Here is a 25,287-nt window from a genome sequence, read left to right as displayed (position 1 = left end):
AAACTCCTTGAAGACAAGAACCATAACTTACTCATCTTTGTTTCTCCTTAGTACCTATCACTATCCGGCACAACACATTCTGTCAAAAGAAAGAAATGTGACAAAAAAAAAAAAAAAAAAAAAAAAAGTATGACCCTGCAAGCGACATGCACAGCATCGTATTTTATTTATTAGATCTCGAAGGTATTGTTTTTTCCCTCACTAATTTATTTAAGATGAGCTTCTGAGAAACTCAGTGACCAATGTAATCTAAGCTAATCAGACTTTCAAAACGTAAGCTACTAGGTTCAAAGGAGGCATCTTGTCCCATGTATGTTATTATCTGACATTGTTTAGTGCCTTTGTGATAAATGTATACTTTGTACGGTGTCAAAAATGCTAACTAAATGTTAGACTATTTCTTTTCTTCCCTCTCTTTTCTGTAACTTCTCAGACTGAACAATCTTGGCTCAGGCTAGCAAATTAGTCTCACTGCAAATAGTGAAATATCATTTGCTTCCAAAAATGAGATTTGGTTTTACACATACCTGAACCTAAGTGATACGTGGCACTTTCTCATTTTACATCGTGCTCAATATAATGGATAATAATATCCCAGGAGTGAGCAGCCCGTCTAACACACAGGTGGGAGCAGTCCTACCCTGGGGCCGTCACTAACATGTCAGGGAAGTCACTCTTCTTGACGACTGAGTTTCCTTAAACCATGAGGAAGTTCGCTCAGAGCTCTGATCCCCCTTCCTTGTTGCCATTATGGGACTCTTGCTCGGATCTAATCTAGAATGAGAAATTATTAACTCCTGGCATGGATAAAAATGATGATGCTTTTTAAATTGCCTTGTTATTTATGGATTATAGGAAGAATGCTTCTACACGGCTGACTTAGAAAATTACTATTTTCTAATTTTATGTGAGTTACATTGAATGTGCACCAGGAGCAAATTAACCCCCCAGAACTATGGATGAGCAAGCCTCGTTTGGTCACTCCGCCGACCCACCTGCCCAGGGTGAGGAGAGAGGCGACAGCACCCAGGCAAGTTGCGGAGGGGGGCAGTGCGGGGCAGCAAAATCGTACCACCCAGCAAGACCTGATGAGAAGCAGCTTTTTGTTTTTAATTAAAAACATAACTTTTAAAATGCCTCATTCAGTTTTTGTTTTTCTAGACTCAAAACACAGGAATTTTTCTTAAATGAAAAGCAGAAACAGTTTAAACTTTTTTTAAGCAAAGCAAGTTAAAAAAGGAAGCCCAGGAAATTGTCCTTTGTAATTCTGCCAGTTTCAATTTTGATTCTTTGAGCAACTAGAATCGGGATAATAATATTTGGTTGAAAAGAAAGAGAAGAAAAGTTCCAAGAAGCTGTTTTGATTATTTGATAGGCTGATGTCAGGCTGGCTACTGTTACTACAGTTGTTCTGACAGATGCATAAAGGAAAATCATACACAACAATTTCGACATCCGAAATATCCTCAGTCAGCTCATACAGGAGCAAACCCTACAAGACGTCCACGGCAATACTTCTAATTATTTTCGACAACTCCCATTAGTGTTACAGACCGAAAGGGGACAAAGGTCAAATCTGGATAAAACAAAAGTTACATTAAGTGAAATCTAGATGAACAGAACTTAATTCGTCATTATTTGCTCTCCGGTTTCGTTGAAACAGTTGGCATTTAATTCCAGCTACACCCTAGGACCTTGTGGAAAGAACTCAACTTTTTTATGGCTGCAGAGATTATGAAATATTCAGTTTTCCCCATGGGTATTTCCTGACATTTCTTTGGTAAACTGTAGCCCTCACAGAAGATATCAGGAGTTAGTGCAAGAAATAGTCTAAAAAGCTATTGTCACTGCAAAGATGAAAGCAACTTTGATGATCAAAAAGGAGTCAATAAAAAAAAGACTGAAAATGGTTCCTGAATCCTTCCCTATTGTTCATCGGGGATTTCTTAATTTCCCCACTCTCGATATATTATGGAATTTTCTGTGTGAAGTTTTGCCATGAGTTACAGTGATGTCAACAAAGTTTTACCTTAAGTCATATTTTATCGCAAGTCGGAGAAGCCCAGGAGGGAGCACCATTTCCGCCTTTTAAGCAGCCGGACTTCTAGTGACGAGTGTCCTGGACGGAGGGTGAGCTCAGCTGCTCTTCGGTGACAAGTAGACCCACACGGGCCCCACCCTGAACACTCCACTGCGCAAGCGCCATCTGAGGAGGCCTTTTCGTCTGTGCCGAGTCTGTTCTCTGCCCACGGAGGGTCAAGGGCGCTGGCTACTGTGCCAGGTGTCTGGAGCCGTATATGACTGCTGTGCAGCCTTTTTATTAACTAAAAAGGAGCAAGGTTCGGAATTCTGATAAATCTGGGTTTGAACCCACCTCGACTGTTCACTAGCTGTATGAGCTTGGACGAGTTGCTCACCCTCTCGGGGTTTTGGTGTGCCGTCTGTGAAATGGGGATGAAAATACTGGTCGGATATGGCCATTATGCCAAATGAACTAATATGTGTAATGTTTCTGGGACGGTGTCTGTCATCTTACAGGCCTCTGATAACGTGTAGTTACTATTAAATTTTTCACCCTAGAATTGCCCTGTGTTATAGTCCTGTTATTGACAGAATAGACTTTCTGCAAATCATATATATCCACGTGTATCCATATATATTTAAGCACATTGTATAATACATGATATACGCATATATACGCGGTATGTATGTTACACAGGACATATACTAGAGAGTAGGAAGGAGTTACAGGAGGTCAAGTCAGTTCACCAAGTTATTAATATTCAGCGTCTCTTAGATGCTTACATTTGCCATTTTGGGCAAACCACTATCTTCGATCCTGCTTGTAAACATCTGCAAAGATGAAAAAAGTTCAATTCTCTAAACCTAACGTTTCTACGAGACAACCAAAGTGACAAGATCTGTCAATACCTACAGCAGTTTCTGTGCATAACGGCTGGTGGCACTTAGAAGAATGTTAGCAATCCTATACCTGATGGCTGAGGACAACGCATTTATCAAAGGTTTCATTAAGACTTGTGATCTCTATCGATACATGATTGACTTTTTAAACGTGTTTATTTATTTTTGTGCGGGGGTGGGGGGGTGGTGGTGGCAGAGATAGAGAATCCCAAGCAGGCTCCGCACTGTCAGCACAGAGCCCAACGTGGGGCTCCTTCTCACGACCCGTGAGATCATGACCTGAGCCAAAATCAAGAGTCGGACGCTTAACCGACTGAGCCACCCAGGCACCGCGATATGTTGTTGACTTTTTAGTTTAAACCGTCAAAATTGCCACAAAGACAAATTCACTACAACCAGAAGAATTGGATGAAAATAATCCTGTCATTTGAAAATAGAATAGGTCATTAGCTATTGTCATAGCCAGAATACTGTGGTTATATTAGATTTATTTCATTAACATAATGGAAAGAGGGAGAAAAGTCAAGTTCAAAAGAAAACCTGATTTGTGAGAGTACGATAATGTCCACTTACATCAGTATGATGACATGGCAGACACGGTCAGCGGCACACTCCCCCCTTCCCGGTCCAGGTTATCCTTCCTCTCCTAGTCCCTGGCCAGCAGATGGATCCTGATGGGTCTAGGCCAGTTTGGGTTCCCTTAGTTCTCTTGCCAGGGATTGGACATGCCAGACCGAGCACGTGACCGGTTCTGGCCAATGAGATGTGAAGGGAGGTATGTGTGTCGGGGGCTGCTTCTGGGAAAGGTCGTCTTCCTCTTCAGAAGGCCTCCCTGGAAACAGACAGTCCCTTTCTGCCTCTGGACGTCGCTAAGTCTACGTGGGATGACGGCAGCTGCTGTAGCCATCTTGGATTGCTTTGGGGATGAAGCCATCATAGGAGGTAGAGCCATGAGAATGGCAGAGAAGCAGAGCCCGGCCCTACCCGCAGACTTCTGGTCTTGTGAGGTAAACAGCCCCTAAGCTGTTTATGCCAACCAGGGGTGGGGCACTCGGTTACTTGCAGCCAAAGCATCCCAGCGGACACAGGAAGACCCGGAGAAAGTTAGGGAGCCAACCAGCCAAGCAGAAGTAGGAGAGTACCTGTTCCTGTGACTCCAGTTCCTTGTGTTGTAGTTTCTTCTCTGCACATCGCACTTGGTTAGAGCGGTTTTCTAGTTCGTCTTGCAAAGCCTGAAACAACGTAAGATAAACACATAAACATTAAAAATGAGCATCCTTGGAAAGGAGTTTTACCACCCGAATTGGCATCAAAAAGGTCTCGGCTCTAGTCCATTACTGTTGTTCCACAGAGTTCGGGGCAAACAAAACCAGACTTTTAATGTCACGCCCAGGTAGTTTGTGCTTTAGGAATCACTGGGATAACAAACTCCAAACATAAAACAGACACATTAGGGACGCCTGGGTGGCTCAGTCGGTTGAGCGTGCGACTTCGGCTCAGGTCATGATCTCACGGTCCGTGAGTTCGAGCCCCGCGTCAGTCTCTGTGCTGACAGCTCGGAGCCTGGAGCCTGCTTCAGATTCTGTGTCTCCCTCTCTCTCTGCCCCTCCCCCGCTCATGCTCTGTCTCCCTCTCTGTCAAAAATAAATAAACATTAAAAAAAGAAAACAAAACACATTAGCAGGTGCCAATTCATTTAATAAAAATGGCCCTTACATTCCCAGCATAGAACCAAAGCGTGCAATAAAGCTTAAAGCTATTGCTAATTAAAGTGGCTCTATCAGTACACCTTCAAGGAACGCCTAGCTCTAGGAACAGTAATGTTGGACCAACATGATGGTCTTCCAAATGATACTAATAGTAACCTCAAAGGAATTTCTTTTTTTTTTTTAACAGTTAATTTTTTACTTGTTTTTGAGATAGAGAGACACAGTGTGATAGGAGAGGGGCAGAGAGAGAGAGGGAGACAGAATCCGAAGCAGGCTCCAGGCTCTGGGCTGTCAGCACAGAGCCCGACGTGGGGCTGGAACTCACGAACTGTGAGATCATGACCCGAGCCGAAGTCGGACACTTAGGCGACGGAGCCACCCACGTGCCCCAAGGAATTTCTTTTTTTAAGTCATTAAGGATGGTGTGGAATTCGCGGAACCTGTCAGAAGTGTTCAGAGAGGAACCTTTCAGTTGCCAAATGGCTGATGGAAACAGAATTCAGGTTAACATGGGGGAATTTAGAAACCATAAGATGAGTAATCGTCATTGCATCAATGACTATTTTAAGGAAAGAGGTGAATTAGAAAAGAAACAGAACACATTCAAACAATATGCCATAATTATGGATATAATATATAAAAGTTACGGTGAGCAAAACACATGGCCTAGTAATTGCAAAGATGCCAAAAAAGGTCTTAAAATAAAATTCATTCAGCGAAGACAACTGACCTTCTGTTATATGTCAAGAACTGTGATAGGTATTCTCAATAGAACAGTAAAAGAAAACAGACCAAAAAAAAAAAAAAAATCCCTCTCATGAAGCTTATGTTATGTTGGGGGGTAAGACAATAAGGATACAATACGTATAATATATCAGTGATAAGTGCAGAAGAGAAATAAAGCAGGGTAGGAGGATATTCTGGAGTGGGGCTGGGAAAGATGTTGCGATTTTTAAAGATATTTATTTATTTTGAGAGAGAGCGAGTGGGAGAGAGCAGGGGAGGGTCAGCGAGAGGGAGAGAGAGAATCCCAAGCAGGTTCCGCACCATCAGCGCACAGCCCAACGTGGGGCTCAGTCCCGCCAACCGTGAGATCATGACCTGAGCCGACGTCAAGAGTCGAATGCTTAACTGAGAAGATGACTGACCCCGAAGATGTTGCAGATGGCCCAAGAAAACGTGAGCAAAGACCTGAAGGAGGAGAGCAAGTCATATGACTATCTGCAGGAAAAAACTGCCAAGCCGGGGATACTGTATGTGCAAAGGCCCTGGTGTGGCATGTTTGAGGGAACTCCAAGAGCCAGTGTGGAGAGCGAGCACAGGGGGAGCCACAACGCCAGGGACGTCACAGAGCCTCAGGGGGCAGCGAGGAACTAGATTTTCTTCAGAGGTAGAAGGAAAGCTACTGCAGGGCTGCGGGCAAGTGCTGCTTTGGCTGCTGCGAAGAATAGTCGGGAGAAGGATGAGGGCAGGAGCAGGGAGGCCGGGGAGAGGCCACTGAAACATACTGGGGAAGGATGATGCGGAACTGGACCGGGGTGGTGGCTGGTAGCAGCTGGGGGTGAGGGACGCGTCGGATCCCTGATATATTTGAAGACAGAGTGACAGCCCCAAGGGGTGGATGCATAGCATGAAAATAAAAAAGCCCCCCAGGATTCTGGGTGGGGCAGGTAGGAGAATGCAGTTGGGGAAGCTAAGGGAGGGACGGGGGGACCTAGGATACGTTAAGTCAGGAACGCCCACCACACATCCAAGCAAAGACGCTGGGTTGCATCTTGATGTAAGAGTCTGAAGTCCAGGGAGAATGTCTAAGTCAGCGTCCATTAAGAATTCTTCCAACGCGGGGTGCCTGGCTGGCTCAGTCGGTTAAGGGTCAGACTTCAGCTCAGGTCATGATCTCGCGGTCTGTGAGTTCGAGCCCCGCGTTGGGCTCTGCACCGACAGCTCGGAGCCTGGAGCCTGCTTCCGATTCTGTGTCGCTGTCTCTTTCTGCCTCTCCCCTGCTCATGCTCTGTCTCTCTCTCAAAAATAAATAAACATTAACAAAAATAACAATCAAGAATTCCTTCGGTGCAATGCCAGTCTTTTCTATATACCGATACACGCAGTGGTTCTTCACCTTTTCTGGGGTTCTAGACGCAGCCGACCAGCATCTGAAGCACGTTATGTGCTCACTCCGCAACATGGAAAAAGTACACTTATGATTTTGCCTCTGATTTCAGGAAGTCCGCATACTGCCTGAAGCCCATCCACGGATGAACCCCAGGCTAAGAACCTCTAGCTTAAAAAGTAAAATGGTTGGAGGGTGAGGCGAAAAGCTTTGGGGGCTCTTTGATGTCACACTTGACTATTAAATTCACAATTCAGCCACGTCTGCCAATGAGCTTGAAACGATTCTTGTTCATAATTCTGTGACTGTGGTCTCTGAATACAATGGTTCCTAAGTTGGTTGATCAAGTGGCATTTCTTTTTCCTTTGGTAGCTACCAATAAATAGGATCTCGTCAGCTTCGCTTCTGGCATAACTGGGGAGAGTAATGATTACTGTATTAGGAAGAATGCTGGCACGTTTTTGTGTTCCCAGTGTCTCCTGCTCTCCCATTCACCCTCACCCTGCTGTCAGAGTGATCTTCTCAAGCCGAAATCTAATTATGTCAGTCCCCCCGCTGAAATGCTTCCACAATACTCCAGCATCCCCGAGAAACAGCTCACACTCCTGAGCATGGCACTCGGGGATCTGGGTCTTCTGGCTCTGGCCAGGCTGAGCCCCATGACGCCTCAGTGTCAGTAACAACAGGGACTATCACTGACTCCGTGGGTTTTATTTTTAGCCCTCACTGCAATCCTGGACAGCAGGTATTCCTTCACGTTCCTCAGAGAACGCAGAATTGAGGCTCCGTGAGGTGAAACGGCCCGCTCGGGTCTCTGTGGCCAGTACGAAGGAAACCGGACTGGCATGCTAAAACACGGACTCATTTCCAGTCCTATACATTTGGCTACGGGTGCTGCCTCTTTCTCCCTCTGTACCTGCTTTCCTTTGCCTTTGCCTGGATGCTGTCCCACCTGCTCTGCTAGATGGTATCCATCCTGAGAGCAAAGTACGGAGGCCTCTGGGCTTTTATCCATCCGGCGTTTAAGGGAATCAGGGTCTGGGTCTGTGCGAGACAGAGCGACGGACGCTCAGGGCTCTCTCCTCTTCGGGTCCGGAGGCCTAATGCCAAGCCAGCTCGATGCCTGGCACACGCCTGACACCGGATTCATGTTTGAGGAAGGAGCTAATAAATATTTGAGCTACACTCCCCGAGGAAATGTACTTCAATCATCAGGGCTTCCAAATGTCCTTCATACAGCACATTAAACTCAAGGTTATTATGTTTCTGGAAATACAGGATATACAACTATACCTTCCAAATACCTATATCTAGACACGCGTCATATATGCATATATATGATATTACCGTTCTTTGTGATAATACATCGTCTGGTGTCTGCCACATTCAAGAATACAACACGCCCTTGGTTTTTTCCTTTAGTTTTTCTTTTTATTTCACAGAACAAAAATAAATAAATAAATAAATAAAGGAGATGTACACCTCTCTTGTCTTACACAAAAAATTGCTCCCTGCCTCCTGCGTCGGCTCCCTCCTCCTCCACCAGCGGACCCTGGGCATGGCCACGTGCAGTGTCTCCCCCCCCCCCATCTCCTCTCCGCCCTCTCGATGCCGCATCACACCTGCCAGCTGCCCCCACCATGCTCCTCCGTCCGTGTCCGTCACAGTCCCTGGTTCCCTCCCAAACGCCAAAGCCAGAAGCCAATTTTCTCCCTCGCTCCGTGGCCACATTTGGTGCTGCTCGTGTCCCAATGTCTTTGCCCTTGAACTGTGAGGACCTCATTCTGCAGGGTGAAGCTGGGGGTCAGGTAAGGAGGCCGCTGCAAAAGCGCCGGCCAGGCACGCGAGGGCTTGAAAGAGGGCAGCGGGCACAGGGATGGGGGTGGGGTGGTAGAGTCACGAATGGGGCGTCCAGGGAAGGGGGGAGCTCCGAGATACTGCAGGGCTTTGACACTGAACGGCCACAGGACACGCCGCCACGAACTACCGAAGAGACAAGAAGCAAGGCAGGGCGGCAGCGGCAGGATGGTTTGCTGCAAGTTGAGTTTAAGGCGCTGGCGGGACTTCTGAGGGGACCGGTCACGCTGGGAGGGGGTTCTGAGCAGGGGAGAGGGGTCTCAGACCAGGTGCAGATGGCACACTTCCTTGGGGAAGAAAGTAGAAGAAGCTTTTGCAAACCTGACTACTGGGTGCCAGCCACACGTAAGAGCAGGCAGAGGGAGAGGGGGCAGGGGGGCCGGTAAGAACTCGGGGCTCAGGAGGCAGCCGAGAAGCCAGCATCCCAGGTGCGTGGCTGAAAGCATTTCTAACCGGACAGGTAACAGAATTAGCTCTGAGGCTTTCTCCACACTTCACGCGGCAGAAAGTCCAAGTCGGCCATATTTTATCAATGTCATCAAAAGAGAAGCGAAATGGCATTTGCTTTTCAGAACGGGACCCCTTTTCAAACGTGCTCATAGTTTAAAGATGTAAGACGTGATCTTTTAAGGTTAATCGGAGAAAGCGGTTATGTCCAGAAATTACTTTTATTATCTGCTAAAAAATCAGTTTCAGAAATTGAAAAGTAACCGAATAATATACCACTTTCCAAAAAAGTTAAATGTACTAGATGAAAGGAAAACAGCCATTTACACTGGCAGCCGTTCTTGGTCTCATATTCTAAAAAAATTATTAGGCCATTGGAGTTCCAACCTCAGAACCTGACACAAGGACTGTGCAAGAGTGGCCACAATTACTCACTAAGAACGAACAAGAACATTCTTGCAAGTTGTGGCTTCTTTACTCAAAAGCCTTCAGATCTGACATACACACACAAAAAATCACAACTTGGAGTTTATTTCTGAAAAACAGCCCATGCTAATGAAAGGACAGAATGTCCAACATGGGGCCACAAATTTGAAACAAAAAACTCCAACTCGAACAGTTACACAGTTTATTCTGCAAAATTATTCCTCATCTCTCAGTTCTGCTGTGTTCACTTACATCACTACTGAAAAGGCAGTTCTTTTCTCCCAACTAAACCTGCCTTGAAATGCCATGTAAGGCAGCTTGCCGTAGGAAGTTACACTTGCCGACTTTCGGGGTGCTTTGTGGCCGCTGGGAACAAAGAATGACACTTTGCAGAAGAAAAATGTAAATGGCATAATAAGCTTTGCAAGAACAACGAGGGTATGCCGCACTCTTTAAAAGGGAGCATGTTATAAAGTAATCTGAGTTGTTTGTTTAAAATATGAAAATAATTAGAGCAAATTAAAGTCTGAAAGATTACACACGTCAGTGGACTTCGCAGGGTGAGGAGACGCGCTGGGAGCTAATGGGCCTGCTGAATGGCACCTGTGTTAGTCCTAGAGCTTTTCTGTTGGTTTGGGGGGAGAGTAAAGAGTATAGAGTCAATGCTATTTTCATAAAAATTATAAACATGATTCAAAGCAAACCACTCAACTTGTAAAACCATGCATTAAGGAATTATGTGTAGTCTCATTAAAAGCCAGTTTCTCTTGCAGTTCTAAAGCAATTAAACAAACATGAAATGATGAAACAAAAGGGTTCATTTCAATTATAAAGTGGTTAAAAAGTTATTTAATGAAGGAAAAATTCATTGGCAGGGAGAAACACTGCGCTATAGTGATAAAAAGATATTGGGGCGCCTGGTGGGCTTGGCCAGTAGAGCATGTGACTCTTGATCTTGGGGTCATGACTTTGAGCCCACACTGGTGTAGAGACTGGATAGATAGATGATAGATAGATAGATAGATAGATAGACAGATACATAGATAGATAATCAGAATATTCCCAGCATACAAGGCATATGGCAGAGTCTTATGAATGACCAGAAGTCTTTCCAGATATCTGACCTGGCCTTTGGCTCACCTCTCAGCCAGCTCCACAGGTGAGGGCGGTGGTAGGTGTCCATTCTGGCCTACGAGAGCTATGACTTTATGATCCTTTTTCAGTAGGCCATCTGGGCAAGCATATTTGTCCTCAGCTCATCACCCAGAATATTTGTGCTCTCTCTCTAGAGAATACAATCTCAAACTCTCTACTTCCCCATCTTTACCAAAACCTCAGTTGTGAGAAATCTGGAAAACTACTTTCCATTCAAAACAGAATCAACAGGAAAAGGCTGCCCTTCTCCTGAGTCACTTCTGAAAACACTGTCAGCAGAGTGGACTCTTACCTTTTTGTTACACATGCTACAGGACTATGCCTTCCTGATTTTTAAGAGTTTTCAAACCAGTCCTCGCAGACTTGAAATTTAATGCATTTTATGCTTATATTCTGCCTCATTCTGTGTTGCCAAGTCTTGGCCAAATGCTTACGTCTGGTCTTCTCACAAATCACCACGAGGCCTACGGGCACATTTTTCTGAGCCTGCCATACAGTGAGGGGCAAAGGGTACACGGACCCTTTCCCTGGTTCTGTCCCATAGACCATGTTCCACATGTTCTCTGGGAAGTGGGAATCTTGAGTAGCATTCTTTTATTTAAAGAAACTGGGTTAAAGCATATGTAAACCAAACAATCACGGATTAAGTTTTGCCCTGTATGAATATAAAATTGGGATCCTCAAAGTCGTTGATTTTGAGGACTTTGGGTTAAGTCTGTGGCCATGAGATGAGAAAGAGGATGAGCCTCTCCTGGGTGAGACGCAGAAAGGAACTTGTTAGCCCCAAGCTCTGCCCCGCTGAGGAGTTTCAACAAGAACAAAGAAGCAGAGTATTTGTGCTAAAGATGTTGCTCGAAAGAAGTCAACCCGTTGAAAACGGGTGAAGCTGGGTGACGGGTGGGTGGGGCTTCTGCATACTATTCACCCTACTTTTGTGTATGTTGGAAAGTTTCCATAACAAAAAAGTTAGAAAAATTTCAAGCTTTTCCTACTTAAAAAACATGAAGTCACCCTAACGTTCCTTTCATGAGGCTTGAATTTACTCTCTTACTTCAGAGAAGACACGTGGCTCATTCGGCATTCCGTGGGCAGGAGAGACATAGAAGGATTTCCCCATGTGTATTCTGAACAGAAAGTTAAGGAAGCAAGGAGTGATGTTCATATTTTGACCTCAGGAGAAGATAACTGGAAAGGGCAGGCTTATTTGTATTTTTATTAAGATATGATTTACATACAGTAAAATTCCAGGTTTATTTTTCAATGGCAATGGTCTCTCTTCCATTTAAAACATGTCAGGTGCTTTCAAAGTTTGTGCCATAAAACATCTATTAGGATTATAAAATCTTGGTATCAACCATCATCCACTGATTGGCTTACCTCTCAAACGGAAATGACATCTCAACTGTGACTACGGGGAGGGGACACTACTTATGAAGGGGAAATAGGGATGACTCTCATTTAAACCTTAACTGCCTTTTTAATAATGCCCACGTTTGCTCGCGTAGCATTTACTTCAACTCAGTGTACAAATGGTGCCGACAATATTGCGCGTGAGTACGTTTTCTTGGGCGTGTCAACCGACACAGAAGCTGCAGATGATTTTCTTTCTACTATTGCTCAGTGAAAGCTAAGGGAAAATTAAACGCAAGCAATAAGATCTCACTATTGTAAGGTCAGATTTACAGACTTTTTTTTTTTAAAGCACATCTTAAACCACCGGCATACAGCAGGAAGACCATACAGCAGGAAGCCGTGTCTCCCAGAGGAGGAGATACGAATCTGGAGCGAAGGAGGATGACGCGATGGCAGAGTGACATTTTTACTGGGCGCTCTTACTGGCTATTTACAGAGGCCACTATAGCTCCTGTCTGATTTTATTTTATTTTATTTTATTTTATTTTATTTTATTTTATTTTATTTTTTTGACAGGCGAAATCTACTAACAAAAGTAACAAGTCTTCAACTGGAACGCCAGTCAAGATTTCTCTCAAAGTGATTTCTTCATCTAGATGTACCAGGATGAATAACAAACCATAAAAAAGTTTTTCGTAGTGATTCTGCAGTAATGGAGAACGGGTTCATATTATAGATCTAAAGAAACCCAGAACCATAGTCTCTGCAGAGGCCACTAATGTATTCAAAACACAACAGCGGAACTTTTTTCTCTATGGCTTACATTCAGGTTTTTAATTTTTTTTTCACATTCCAAGCAAGCACTTTTTTTTTCTTTTTTTAACCCTCATAATTCAGCCTCTGGTGATATTGGTATGAAGGAAAGGAGATCTTTGGGGGGGTGTTAACCCCATGCACATGTTACCCTGCACATCAGGCAAAATTCCTTTCAGGTGGAAAGTTTTTAGTCCTTGTTGCCACAAACCACACGTATGAGAAATTGCACTTGGACATGAGCCATGGCTATGGTACGTAGGAGGCTACTGATTCAACATGAAAGGCAAAAGGATGGAAGCCCATATTAAAAAAACAAGAGTAGCGTTTTCACCAAAGAATAAGAGAATAAGTTGTCACTTACTCTCTCTTCTCTCTCTTTCACCCGTCTTCAGTCTTTTAAAATTCCCGCATGATTTCCTCTAAAAGCCCTAAAAATACACTTTACAAAAGTTGTTTCCTGGCCTTAACACAGATTCCAGGAACAGAAATCATGTTATCCTGAGACTTTGATGATCTGAAGGAGCTGGTGTCTCCTGGTGGACCTCGTCAGCCTTTCCCTAGCCACCCTCCTGACCTGACCCATATCTCCTCTTCAACTAGCCCGCGTTTTTGTCCTCAGGAAGTCCACAGCACATCCGGCCCCCTCTGCCACTCCAGACAGGCTAACTCGTGAGCAAGCTCCTATCGCAGGTGGTAGAAATCGAGGATCGGGTTCAAGAACCGCAGCTAGGATGCTCAGGACCATGGAGGAGAGGGGCAGAGCGAGGAGTGTCAAAGTCTCACAGACCACCCCTCCTTGGCATAAGCCCAGGGAAGAGGGAGCACCCATAAGTCATTCATTTCAATTTCGACTCTCCTACAATGGCTGATCCTTCACACGCATGATCCCTTGAGCCTGTAGCACTCGTCCCAATTCGCTTGCAATGAACCATGAATTTCTCCTCTATTAAAACAGAAGAAATGTGCCAGGTATGACAGAGAAGGCACTTTAAAAAATGGCTGCGAGGCCCCCAGCAGGGGTGGCTGGGCGCTGTCATTAACTAAGGTGAGGGGGAAGAGAACAGAATTACAATATACGGAAAGGAAGGGAAAAAAGAAGTTTCCGTGCGGCATAGGTTCAACAGCAATCCAAGGCGAACGACAGCCATCAGAGCATGGTGCAGGAGAGAAATCGTGAAGGAAGCGTCAGAGGATGAGTTCAGAGTTAGAGTTTGAGCGCACACCATGACACCAGTGTTCCCTGCCCCGTGGGCGGTGTCCCGGGGCCCGGCAGGGGCTGCCCCGCTGGTGGTCCTGAAGCTCACCCCCACGCACATCTCACGCGTCCCCCGGGTTGACCTCTCCTGCTGTTTCTTATGTGCGTACACGGTGGCCTCCCCGTCACCTCAGACGCATCAAGTCTAAGACCAAACTCAAGATGTTCTTCCTCAACCGGCTTCCCTCCTGCCGTCCCGCTGATCAGTGACACAGCACTCTTGTGGCCACCAGGGTTTCCACGCGTCAGCCCTCGGTGGGTCTCCCCTCTTTCAGTTCTCCCTCCCCATCAGCTGCCAGGTTCCTTCCATTTCTCTTAGAAGTGACTCTTCTTTTGGTCTCCATTTTTGTACACGACGATTCCATGTTTTTCCTGGTTGTGACCCCCTGCGTGCCCCTAGGAGACAACATTTTCTCAAAGACTATCTTTTTATGCCACTCTCCATCTCCAAAACATTAGTGCCTGACCATTTCCTACCCTGTCGATGTTAACCTTACTTCCGCATCCCTCCATCATCTTGCTTATGGCGCTCAGCTTCCGAACTCCAAACTAACACGTTAGCTCCTACACCAGGCACTGTGCCAGGAGTCCTAAATACTCCATTCCTTTCACAATAACCCTCTGAGAAACCTCACTTTAGAGGGAGGCAGCTAAGACTGCTACAGGTTGCCCAAGCTTTCCAGCTAGAAAGTCATAGGAAACAGTCGCACGTCAGCTGGACTCGGGAGGAGGAAACTGCACTGCCTGAGCACCTGCCTCTTCTGCCTCTCGACCTCCACTTCCTGCTACCAAGAGGCCCACTCAGCACTGCCCCATGGGCCTTTGTTCCTTCCTTCAACTTGTTTTTTTTAGTTTATTCATTTATTTTGAGAGAGAGAGAGAAAGAGAGAGAGTGGGGGAGGTACAGAGAGTGGGAGAGAGAGAGAGAATCCCAAGCAGGCTCTGCAACGTCCAATGAAGCCCAACTTGGGACTCAAACTGACAAACCTCGAGATCACGACCTGAGCCGAAATCAAGAGTCAGAGGCTTAACTGACTGAGCCACCCAGGTGCCCTGTTCCTTTCCTCATCTTATCTAGAATACCTGCTATTGTCTATGCTAACTGCTACCTTCCTTCAATAGCCTCCAGTGACTCAAAATGATCTGGGTCTGGTGTTAAGATATTTAGTCTTTAAGTTAAAAAGCAGGAGGAAAAAGAAGTTTCTGTGGTGTCAAAAGAGAAGGGCGTTACTCCATGTTCTGGGTTGAATTATATCCCCTCAAAAAGATATGCTGAAGTCCTAACCCTCAGAACCTTAAAACATGACCTTATTTGGAAATGAGAGCCATGAAGATGTAATTTGGTGCAAAGAAGTCAAGCTGGGTTAGAGTGGGCCCTTAATCCAGGACGCCTGGTGCTCTTACGAGAAGAGAAACACGGGAAGGGGTTGGCCATGTGACACTCCGATGCTGGAGAGCGGTGCAGCTACAAGCCAAGGGCACCAAAGCCTGCTGGGAAGCACCAGAAGGTAAAAGAAGGCAAGGGAGGACTCTTCCCGAGAGCCTTCGGAAGGAGCATAGCCTTGCTGGCTCTTTGATTTCAGACCTTTAGTCTTCGGAACTGAGAGACAATCGCTTCCTGCTGTTTCGAGTCACCTGAGCTTGGGTACTTTGCTGCGGCAGCCTAGGAAATTCACACACGTGCCAAGGAACTGCCCTTGGTTTACACGTGTGTTTTCTCTCTGAAACACGATAGTGCAAGCAAACACACACGAGCACACGCAGGCATGTTCCTTCCGTACTACCTAGTTCTAGACCCCATTTTGTCCATGTGAGGACCCACAGCGTTCTCATTGTGAGACAGTCTGGAAAATTGGAGATTTCCTCCAAAACTGGCATCTGGAGAGCATTATTATTACACTTATTCGTTTGCATTTCCATAATTGCGTGTCTATGGTCATATCAGGTTACGAAAGGTCATCGATCGTTCCAGTTTAACGGCAGCATGTTCCAAGCCGATGAAAGGAGGATGCCCAAGACATGGAGGCGGAGATCCTCAGGTGAGCCTGTTTCCAGCACTCCCACATTCACAGAGGGGACGGAAAATATACATGCCAGATAGAGTATCTTCCTCTTTCTTTCTTTCTTTCTTTCTTTTTTAACCCTAAGATACTGTGATATCTGGAGCCAATACTGACGAAGGAAGAAGTTTAAAACTTTCCGTTTAAACCACTTAGAAGGAGAGGATTTACAAAGATCCTGTTTAATGTTCAGCTGACACATTGTCAAAAACATTTATCATGCAACCTTTTGAAGTTTCTTCTACTCCCTCTTAGTTCTTAAAGCCTGGATTGCAGTGAGTTATCAACAACAAAGGATACACGTGATAGTGTTTTTATAGTTGGCCTTTCAGTTTGATTGCTGGACTACTAAGCAAAATTAAATTCTCCTGATCAGAAAAATGATTAGTGACCTGGTTTTCATGCCGAATGCACAACACAAGTGATCTCTGAAATCACTTCTACGTGGACCCAGAGACAATGGAGGGGACTTGGAAATTTCACGTAAGTGTCTTATAATGGTCCAAATTGTAAGAATCTTCACATATAAGAACATGGCACTTTACGCTGGGTGGCCAGTTTTGCAATGCCAATTAGGAAATAGTGACCCACGTCACTGAGATTTCTCTGGCAACGTAATCCCAATATAAATTTCTTCCCGTTGAGAATACCTCCAGTTCACATTTTTACAAGAGGAATCAAAGCTCTTTCTAAATAATTCCACTGAAGGTTTTTAAAGCATACGCAATGTATTAGACCTCATTTGGAAAAAGCAGAAAGTTGGGGGAGATGTGGTCTCACCTTTTAAGGAGCCTACACTATCACAGAAGGTATGCAATATGGACAAAAAAGCAGGGGAGCCCAAGGGGTGTCTTAAGCATCCAATTGAGAAAACAAAAAGAAAGAGGGAGGACAGGGGAAGAAGTTCAATGATGCCACACAGAAGGAAGTAGGTAAATACAGAATGTGGGACATTCTACAGGACAACCGACTTCATTTCTGTAAGAAGTCAAGAGCATGGAATAAAAAGTAAGAAAGGCTCTGCTTTTGACTGAAAAAGATACAAGGTAAATAATGAACAAATGTAATATTTGGATCTTGTTTGGATCCTGATTCAGACAAGTGAACTGCAAAATTTTATATTCAATTGGGGATATCTAGTCATGCAGCAGGCATTTGATGACACATAAAGATAATTGCTAATTTTCTTAGGCATGAGGGTGGCACCGTGGTTGTGTGAGATAATGTCCACATTTTCCGAGAGGCATTCTGGAATGTCCAGGGTTAAACAACAAGACGTCTGGAATTTGCTTTAAAGTATTTTAGCAAAGAAAATAGGGAGAAAAGAGAAAGTACATATGGCTAAATCTAGATAACTATTGATACATGGGGGTTCATAGTACTATACTCTCTACTTTGGGTATGTTTGCAAATTTCCACAATAAAACTTAAACATATATAAACACACACACACACACACACACACACACACACACACACACACACTAAAATGACATGGGGGTGGGGCACCAGGGTGGCTCAGGTGGCTGAATGTCCAACTCCTGATTTCAGCTCAGGTCATGATTTCACGGTTCGTGGGTTTGAGACCCTCGTTGGGTTCTGTGCTGACAGTGTGGAGCCTGCTCGGGATTCTGTCTCTCTTCCTCTCTGCCCCTCCCCTGCTCATTCTCTCTCTCTCTCTCTCTCTCTCTCTCTCTCTAAACAAACAAACATTTTTACAAATGATACGGGCGGAGAAAGCACAAAGAGATAGGAAAGTCCATAGGTAGAAAGTGGCATTTGGGGAAACCTTGTATAATAGTTGTGATTTGGACAGGCAGGTGGGGGAAGGGGAAGAACTGTCTGCCTGGGAAATAGGATTTGCAATTTTTTTTTTTTTGCAATTTACAAAAGATAAATAAGAACAAAAATGGGGGCACACTTAGCAAAGAACCTGCAGCTCAAAGGAGCAGCCCCTGTGAGGGGGAAGCAGTCCTGAAAATGGAGTCAAGATCAGAGCACAGAGGCCTTGAATGCCAGGCTGAGTTCACACTTAATTTGGTGAAAAGGAGATGGGTTTTTGTGCAAAAAAAAACCTCAAGTACTTGCTTAAACTCAAGTACACATGATTACTTCCTGGGCGCTAATGACACAGGTCCCAGGCTTAACAGGCACAAACTGGACATATTATCAGTTCTCCCACCTTCTTCCCCTATCCTCCTACCCATCCCACCCCTCTGTCTAAACCTATTTATCTTCCTTTATACTTAGGTCTGGATTAACGGAACCCACGTTGCCCCAGTCATCCAAATCCGGAAGCTCGAGGACACGCCTGAATTCTCCCTCCCCTGAACCTCCTGTTGGATCACCTGTCTGCCTTCGCTTGCTCATTCTCATCGGGGCTGTGAACAACTCGCAGGTCTCTCCTTTCCAACTCACCGTTGCCAGAGGAACAGTCCCGACCGACTTCTCCCCACGTCTCTGAACAGCCCCAGCATCACCCACACGATCCAGCAAGTTATCCAAGGCAAAAAAGTCAGGAGGTATCCTCGACAACCTGCTTTTAGTCCGCTTACTCCCCTGCCCCAGGGCCCTAGTTTTCCTCACTAAGCCCCGTGGATTCAACCTCTTCAGTACCTTTTGGTTTGGTCCACTTGGTGCCATCTCAGGTGACATCCTCGGACTGTGCTGTCAGAGCCCCCTCTCTGGTCTCCGCCCACTCCTTGTGGCTCCTATCCGTCTTATTCTCCGCACGGCAGTCAGTTATCACTTAAAAGGCTTATCTAGAAGTTACCACGGAGTCCTTTCTTCCCCTCACCTCCCCTGCCACATGCGATTCATCAGTACGTTCTGCTGACCCTGCCTTACGACGTGCACAACCCACGCCGTTCTCTCCACCTCTGCTTCCGCCAGCCTGGTCTGAGCCGCGGCCATCTTTCACCTGAAGGCTCCCTCTGGTCTCCCTTCACCTCCCTGCACCCGAGAGTCAGCCCCACCCACCCGAAGTGTAAAGGGCTCGCACCTGCTCAAAACTCTCCAGGGGCTTCGTGTTACACTTGGAATAACATCCCAACGCCCCTGGGGCTAGTAAGGCCCTCACAACTCGGCTGCCCCCTGTCCCTCGGGCCTCTTGTCCCCGCCTCTCTCTTGTCCTCCCCGGCCCAGCCACACGCTGCCTTCCTTTTATTCTTTGAACATACTAACTTTATTACCACCTTTGAGACGTGAACTAGCTCTTCTCTTCTTTCATGAATATTTTCTCCATGATCTCCACACGGTCAACTCCTTGCTGTAGCTAGTCGCACATCATACGTCACTCCCTTAGGGATGCCTTTCACGACCATGCGGCCTAAGCTGGCCTCCTGGTCATGCTATCCAAAATCCCACACTAGGTCTTTGCAGAACACTTATTACCATTTGATACTTTTCCTCTTTGTGTTCTATTTCTCTTTTACTTAGAAGACCCTGTGAAGGCCAGGAATGCATCCTGTTTACCACTGAATTTCAGGGACTGGATCTAGAATAGGGCTTGGTGGGGCGCCAGGGTGGCTCAGTCGGTTGAGTGTCTGACTTCAGCTCAGGTCACGATCTCACAGCTCGCGAGTTCAAGCCCCTCGTTGGACTCTGTGCTGGCGGCTCAGAGCCTGGAGCCTGCTTCGGATTCTATGTCCCCCTCTCTCTCCACCCCACCCCTGCTTGTGCTCTGTCTCTCTCTGTCTTTCAAAAATGAATAAACATTAAGAAAAATTTTAGAATAGGGCTTGGCATATTAGAAGGGGCTCAGTAAAAATTTGCTGTATAGGACCTGATCACGTCCTCTTCTCTTTAAAATATTCCAAAGGTCTGTACCGAGTCTCAGGCACTCTCCCTTTCTGCCTCCACCCCGCACCACCCTCGCCCACCCCTTGTGCTACAGCTGCACTGGCTTTCGGTCTGTTAAGAGTGCCATCTCGCTCCTGCCACAGGGCTTGGCGTATTCCTTTCTATCCGGAGCATGATTTTGCCCCTTAATGCTTAGTTATCTCTCTCCGCACATCTTTTAGTGCCCAGCCTAAACATCCCTCTTGAAGAGCCACCTCTCCAGTCGGGTCTGCTATGATGATCTCCTATAGCAGCACATGCCTCACTTCTGTAGCCCCATCAGGATCATATCTTTAATTTATCTCTCTGATTGTTTTACTTGACTGGCATCTGTGTCTTCTTCTAGCCATACTTCCCGTGAGGGCAGAGGCCGTTCTTGGCATTGAAGGACTTTAAAGACCACTGTTAAAAAGGTCATTCTCCCAAGAAATGAAACTTAATGACAGTGGGGGTAGAGAAAATGAGAATTATTTACAAATTCCAATCTGAAAGTACAATAATGAACATAAACATTAATGCTCCTAAATATATAGCAAAAATTACATTCATGATGAAATTATGAGGCCTTTAATTGGATGATTTATGCTTTTTTTTTAAGGTTTATTTTGAGAGAGAGACAGAAAGAGAGAGAGGGAGAATGAGCAGGGGAGGAGCAGACAAAGAGGGAGAAAGAGAATCCCAAAAAGGCTCCGAGCTCTAAGTGCAGACTCATGAACTGTGAGATCATGACCTGAGCCAAGATCAAGAGTTGGACACTTAACTGACTGAGCCACCCAGAAGCCCTGCTACTTTTTTAAGATAAAAATTTCAGAGGGGTGCCTGGCTAGCTCAGTTGGTAGAGCATGTGACTCTTGATCTTGGGGTCATGAGTTCAATCCCCACATTGGGCATAGAGCTCACACACTCACTCACACACACACACACACACACACACACACACGAAAGTTTCAGGCGTTTCCAACTGGATTTTTTTTTTTTTTTAAGATTGTGGTTTCCCATGTGAGTTACAAGAACAAAAAGGATTAAAACTCTCTAGTTTAACAGTTACTACTGTCAGGAATGTGTTTTGCCTCAACCACCAGCAGTAGTACATGATAAATACAAAGAAAAGACATTAATAATGTTTCAACACCTTTCCAAGCAGCCTCAACCAGAGACAATGATGTGCAAGGTAAACCATGATGTCATGAACTGCACAAGAGCTAGCCTGAACCCAGCACACTTAAAGTAGGGATGCAAATAGTTAAAAACAATATTTTTAAGTGAAAAACCAAGGCTGGTTCTTGGCAGGGCTTAGCCAAAACATATTTCCCAACCTTAACTTTTCATCAAAGGCTTTCCTTTACTAAAGAATTATGCCTATAACCAAAACTGGAAGGATCGCATGGTCCCTTTGAAATGAACTGCTACCAACCAAACACCTACAGGTAAGCACTGTTTCTCTTCAAAATGGACAAGACTCATTTTAGTGCATTACATGATTAGCATCCTTGAAAAAGATGTGGTCCAGGATATCCGATCTTTTTAAAAGTAATTTTTAAAAATTCTGTTTCGGGGCACCTGGGTGGCTCAGTCGGTTAAGCGTCCGACTGCGGCTCAGGGCACGATCTCGCGGTATGTGGGTTCGAGCCCCGCGTCAGGCTCTGTGCTGACTGCTCAGAGCCTGGAGCTTGTTTCAGATTCTGTGTCTCCCTCTCTCTCTGACCCTCCCCCGTTCATGCTCTGTCTCTCTCTGTCTCAAAAATAAATAAAGGTTTAAAAAAAAAAATTCTGTTTCCTCATCGATTTATTGCTAGCCCGGCTTGTTAGCCCACTTCTGAATATCTAAGGGCCCTCAACCCCTCATTAGTAGCTCAAACTTTGTCCGGGGACCTAATACCAATTAATTAATTAATTAATTAATTAATTAATTTTAAAAAAATTTTTAACGTTTATTTATTATTGAGAGACAAAGCATGAACAGGGGAGGGGCAGAGACAGATGGAGACACAGAATCAGAAGCAGGCTCCAGGCTCTGAGCTGTCAGCACACAGCCTGACACGGGGCTTGAACTCACGAACCATGAGCCCATGACCTGAGCTGAAGTCGGACACTCGACCGACTGAGCCACCCAGGTGCCCCATAAATTGCACACGTAGTCTTATTCCATTTGGATCTTTCTTAACAAATTTAAATTGTTCCTACAAGCAATTGAATCTAAGGTAAAACCTATTTAAGGGGCTCCAGAGCACCATTCTATGGCTTATTAGGAACATACTGTTTACTTTGTTTGTCTTTGACCCAGGGACCTGAAGTAGCTGGGTGGTCCTGGTGGAACCCTGCACCCCAACATCCTTGGTGATGGCTAAGATAGGACTGGAGACTTATTGTTATAGTTCGCTCTCCCCTGGGAATATCCCTTAACATTCATCTTCACCCCGCCTCCTGGGCATTTGCTCTTGGCTCCAACTCTCTCTGTACGTCGATCTTGGCCGGCTGGGTGGCGGGGTCCTCTTTACTCCCCTCTCTCTTCTGCACAGAGAGGGCACGTTGAGTGGGAGTCTATCACCCTGTGCCCATTTAATGAGTGTCTATCCAAGACCCACTGGGCTCAATGGGACAATTCCCAGGATGCTACAAGTGAGGGAAATCAGGGCGTGAAATTCATGGTTCTCGCCCTCAGAGGGTAATTATATTTTTTCCCATGACTCATGGATAAGACACACTGAAGATGAATGGTAGAACAGAAAATACACGCCTCTTCATCCACTTCTTTTGGATCTCTGAGGAGACTCAAGCATTCAGTATTAATACGTCAGGCGGAAAGTAGCCTAGAGAAAATGATGTCTCATATTGCTTCTATCCCAGGCAGGAAGACTTCCAAAGACTTTGGACATATGGCCATATTACAAGTGCTCACAAAAGTAACCTGAAACAGGACAGGGTTATCCGCACCACCACCCTCATTGTATAGTTAAGGGCCTCTTCCCTCTGAGCGGCAAAGCCCAGACAAACATATAATTTCTGCTGTGCCATGGGGCTTCAAAAGGGTTTTGAGGAACAAAAAAAGCCTCTGCTTTCTCACCAGCAAATGTAAATAATGACCAAAATAGTACTAGAAAGTACGCTAGGGTCGGAGATGTCTGGGCCTGCTCTAATTTTCACTTTTGATGAGAACATGTGAGCAAGTCTGTCCTCTGTGTAGGTGGGTGTTGTGGGTGACACTCGAAAGCAAGGGCTGGATGGGGCTCAGAGCTGCACTGTCACCAGCACGGAGCTACAAGGGAGCTTGCGTTTATGCCAAAAATCACCCGTGCCCAGCGGAGGTAGCTAATGCTGGGCCAGGAAGGAAGTAAACAGTGGGCATAAAAACCAGGGAAGGCACAAAAGAAACGGGAAAATAGTAAGTCTTCAAAGCAGGGCACACGAACAACCCAGACCACTCTATAATCTCCACACGGCAATCATGCTCACTTTTCCTGTGTGCTTTTCTGGTTTCTGCACTTTATGGGAAGGTAGGTAGATGATATATGGCAAGTGGGTATTTTGGTACCTTTATGGAAATGCGTAATAAAGGATGTGAGGAGAGTATGGCTTTCTAGCAGATAGTAGTGGTCTAGGGTGTTACCAGGTATGCAGACAATTAGAACCTGCTGATATAATTAAAATTATTACGGAGCCTTCCACAATTGCTGTTTGTGTTTTGGGGCACGACAAGCCCAAATCTGCAAAGGATACAAATTATATTAACTTTAGAAACAAAAACATAAGAAAATCTAAATGCGGCCATTGGAGGAAAACCTGCACTACCTAAAGAACAGCTTAGAAGTTATTTTAAGAGCTATACCAAATTACTGTGCTATCCATTGGTCCCTATAAACACACACCCAGGTGTTGCAGAATTCAATGATTTCATGAATACAGTCTATTCGTATCCCTCAAATTCTTTAATCGCTATTATTTCCTTCCGTGTCAAGTCACTTTACTTTCCTTCTTCCCTTAGTTCCTCTCTGAGGAGCTGTAGAACACTTGAGAGAATACTACGTCTTCTAATTTTGGGCGACCTTCATTTGTGCACCCCAGCTTCTTAGCCACCGTTCCACAGGGGACTCTGTCGGTTCTCTAAACCCCAAATATGCTCCTCATCTAAATTATGCAAGCACCTTCTACCTTCTCCACTTCAGAAAGAATTTGATGTTTCCCAAGAGAATATGTCCCTTTGAGCTCCAAACATAACCCTTCTCTCTCTCTCTCTCTCTCTCCCTCCTTTCTTTCCCTCCTCCTCTCTCTCTCTCTCTCTCTCTCTCTCTCTCTCTCTCTCTCTCCCTCCTTCTCTCTTTTCCTTTGCCCACAATGTAAACGTGTAACATTTTTAAGGTAATTCTGTTTGTTATGTCTAACTTACTTGGGGTTGTGATAACCCAACTGATGGAAATGTAAAAAAAAGCGAACCAGATATTTTACAAAATTCCTTTCTTTCCTCATCTATTTGATGTCAAAAATTTTACCCCTGACTTGATAATTATTGGCCATTTACATAAAGGTGAACATCACCTAGCAGTACCTGTATCTATCAGTTCACTCTTGTCCCATTATCTATGGATTTCAGAACCTGACCCAGTCCTGGACTTCATCTTTCCTAGCTCCCGCAATCACATGACCTCAAGGTCCTCATTAATCAGCCACCAGTGTCCCTAATTACCTCTCAGTTCCTTTTTATTCTTTTTTTAATGTTTACTTATTTTTGAGAGACAAAGAGAATGAGTGGGGGGGGGGGCAGAGAGAGAGGGAGAGAGAAGATCTGAAGTAGCCTCTGCACTGTCAGCACAGAGCCCGACACGGGGCTCGAACTCACGAACCATGAGATCAGGACCTGAGCTGAAGTTGGACGCTCAGCCAACTGAGCCACCCAGGTGCCCCTATCTCTTAGTTCCTTCTTTTCTTCTCCTCTGAAAACCTTAACTTCACCCCCATTTTGGCGATGCGTTCTACTGCTATATCATATATGTATTCTCTTATTATTTAGAATTGGTGCATGTCTAAAATCTCAAGTTAAGTAAGCCCATATGCTGACCTAGTAGAAGGAACAACATCATCCAAGGTTTATACACGAGGAGACAGTGGGTGTAGTTAGGCAATAAAAATCGTCTACTCTGGTTGATGCCTAGGGTACACGTGGAAACAGAAGATGAGAGTAGATGGGCCAGTGGAGCTGTTCATGTCTCCCTGGGTGGTGAGGAACATTTGAAAGCTCCTCGGTAGGGGAGTGATATGATGACGTGTGTTTAGATCTATGGCCGATTCATCTGCTCTGCTGATACACGGAGTTGGACGGGAAAGAGGAAGGAGACTCAGGAG

General features: G+C 45.2%; 1 protein-coding gene across 19 annotated transcripts in view; it reads right to left on the bottom strand.

The window, feature by feature from the left end:
- The window catches only part of CEP112 (centrosomal protein 112), a 468,148-nt gene that overhangs the window by 92,289 nt on the left and 350,572 nt on the right, over window positions 1-25,287 (bottom strand). For 17 of the 19 annotated variants that reach the window (XR_006715132.1, XM_045489498.1, XM_045489506.1 and 14 more), the window contains one exon: window positions 4,065-4,154. Coding sequence is in view for 16 of the 19 variants with exons in the window: in XM_045489498.1 (XP_045345454.1) it covers window positions 4,065-4,154 (90 nt within the window). In the remaining 3 variants the exon portion in view is untranslated. Of the gene's footprint in view, window positions 1-3,495; window positions 3,755-4,064; window positions 4,155-25,287 lie in introns of all 19 variants that reach the window. The other 2 variants (XR_006715133.1, XR_006715134.1) reach the window with 1 other exon arrangement.

Source organism: Leopardus geoffroyi, chromosome E1 (assembly GCF_018350155.1).
Source record: "Leopardus geoffroyi isolate Oge1 chromosome E1, O.geoffroyi_Oge1_pat1.0, whole genome shotgun sequence".
NCBI lineage: Eukaryota > Metazoa > Chordata > Mammalia > Carnivora > Felidae > Leopardus > Leopardus geoffroyi.
The sequence above is the reverse complement of the archived record's forward strand: the minus strand, read 5'-3'. Positions and strand labels throughout refer to the sequence as shown.